The 2,031-nt window shown below is 47.1% G+C and overlaps 1 protein-coding gene across 1 annotated transcript; it reads right to left on the bottom strand.

The window, feature by feature from the left end:
- LOC140972042 (uncharacterized) lies at positions 1 to 1,776 on the bottom strand. The gene has a single exon (XM_073434516.1). It carries the CDS (start codon positions 1,774 to 1,776, stop codon positions 1 to 3), a length of 1,776 nt encoding a protein of 591 aa, XP_073290617.1.
- Positions 1,777 to 2,031: the final 255 nt, after the last annotated feature.

The following is a 2,031-nucleotide window of genomic DNA, read 5'->3' as shown; positions in this document are numbered from 1 at the left end:
TTAAATCCGACTTGGGCCAGGACCCGGGCCCAAACTAGATAAGCCCAATTCTCTCGACTTGTTGACAGAATGGTGTCTCTCAAGCTTCAATTTGGCCCGGAAATTTGTGATGAAATTTTCGGCTTTCGAGTTCACATCCGGACTCGGGCAGAACAACGACGCCGGATGCGACGGCGCCGTCGCATTGCCGGTTTCAGAGGCGGTGTCAGAATCCAATTCATCCAGGTCCGAAGACCCACTTCGGGAGCTGTTAACGCTGTCTAGCCTGACGTAATCACCTTGAACTACGAACTTCCATGCCGGTTTTTTTAAGAACGGCGGTAGCGGCGGTGGAGGGGGCACACGATTTAAGGGAGATTCTCCGCCGCCGTTCGAATTTTCCGCCAAATTCTCGAAATTTTCCGGCTTATGGATGGTGAATGGTGCTTTTCGGGAACTGGCATTTTGCTCCGGTTCAGTATTTCGTGGCGTCGGAGGCTCTGGAGGGGTTGGGGGTGGCGCTGGAGAAGGTGATTTGACTGTGACCGTAATTGTTCGCTTTCTCTTGTGCTTCTTGGATGAGAACAGGTTTTGGAATACCGAGGGAGGCGGTGGAGGCGGTGGAGGCGGCGGCGATGATGGTGGAAGCTGGAAGCTTAGCGGAGCTTCAGTTTGGTGAAGAAGAAAATCCAAATTATCAACGCTCTTTTGCCTTTGCTTCTTCTTCTTCTTGTGGTAAAGAGAGTTCAGAAAATCTTTAGGGGCGCTGGAGCTTCCACCTGAGCCTCCTCTTTTCCTGTCACTTTTGCTGCGGTTTTGCTGAGGCAGAGGCGGAGGCGGAGGCGGCGGAGGGGGTGGCGGAGGATTCCTTTCAGCTGGAACAGTATGAAGGGTTTCCATTTCTTTCTCCTTCTTCCTGCGTGATCTCTCCTTACGTGCCGGTGCCACTGCAGTTTCTGGCGCACGATTCAGCTTCTCCTGTAACCCCAGAGACTGCGATGATGGTAGTACCGGTTGATACGGCGGGGGATGGGATAAACGTGGAAAACCTCCGGCTGGCATAGACTTATTCACCAATGTGTCGACGAAAACAGTCTTGGTTTGTGACGGAACTCTCAGATAGTCCACTTCCTCCAAGCTCCGGTGGCGGCGGTGGAGTTGACCAGGATCCACAACCCAACTAGTACCCACATTCATATCATCCTCAAATCTCCTATGAAAATTCTCATGAGCCCAACGGGTCGATGAAAATTCACGCAGATCCGGGTAAGAGCTGCTATTTTTCCTCAAGATTGGATTTTTGTACTCCACTTTACTCTCAAAATCTGGATAATCATACCATCGATCCGAACTTGAAAGATTAGATTTTTCTCCTTGGATTGTGTTGGAATTATACCAGTGGTGAGGAGTTGATGGATTTGATATCTGGGTTTCATTTTTTTTGCTGTCGATAGATTCTTGATTTTCACCATAATACGAAGAAGAATACCTATCTTCATCCTTGTTTTTGCTCAGAAATCCAAACACCACAGCAACTAGAACAAGCAAAACATTCAAAGAATCCCAACTCTTTTTTACACTATTTGGTTTAAAGATCTGAGAACTTAAAGATAAAGTGGAAGGTACAACAAAAACCAAGAAGATAACAGCTGTTACTAGCAGAAGGAAAACCACCAACCCCGAGCTCAAGAAGACGGAGGAGGCGCGGAGGCGCAGCTGGTGTGCACGGGGGAGATTGGCGTTGCTTTGAAGCCAGAATGGGGTCAAGTCCTCTCCCCCATCACCATCTTCTTCCATTCTTTTCGAGACTCTTTTGAGAAATATGGAGACAGAGGAGTTTTCCCTTTTTTTTTCGGGGACTCGGGTTCCTCTCGCTTTTGGTTTTTGAAAGTTTTTTTGCTGTTTTATTGCGAAAGTTAAGGATGTGATTCTTGGTGTAGAAGTGTTATTATAGGCTGAACAGTAATAATTCTATGTCAAATTTGAAAAGTTTTCATTTGTAGAGCCCTATTTATAATTGAGTAGGTATATTGTCAAACGATCTCACGAATT

The sequence above is a fragment of the Primulina huaijiensis genome, chromosome 3 (assembly GCF_012295235.1).
Source record: "Primulina huaijiensis isolate GDHJ02 chromosome 3, ASM1229523v2, whole genome shotgun sequence".
NCBI lineage: Eukaryota > Viridiplantae > Streptophyta > Magnoliopsida > Lamiales > Gesneriaceae > Primulina > Primulina huaijiensis.
The sequence above is the reverse complement of the archived record's forward strand: the minus strand, read 5'-3'. Positions and strand labels throughout refer to the sequence as shown.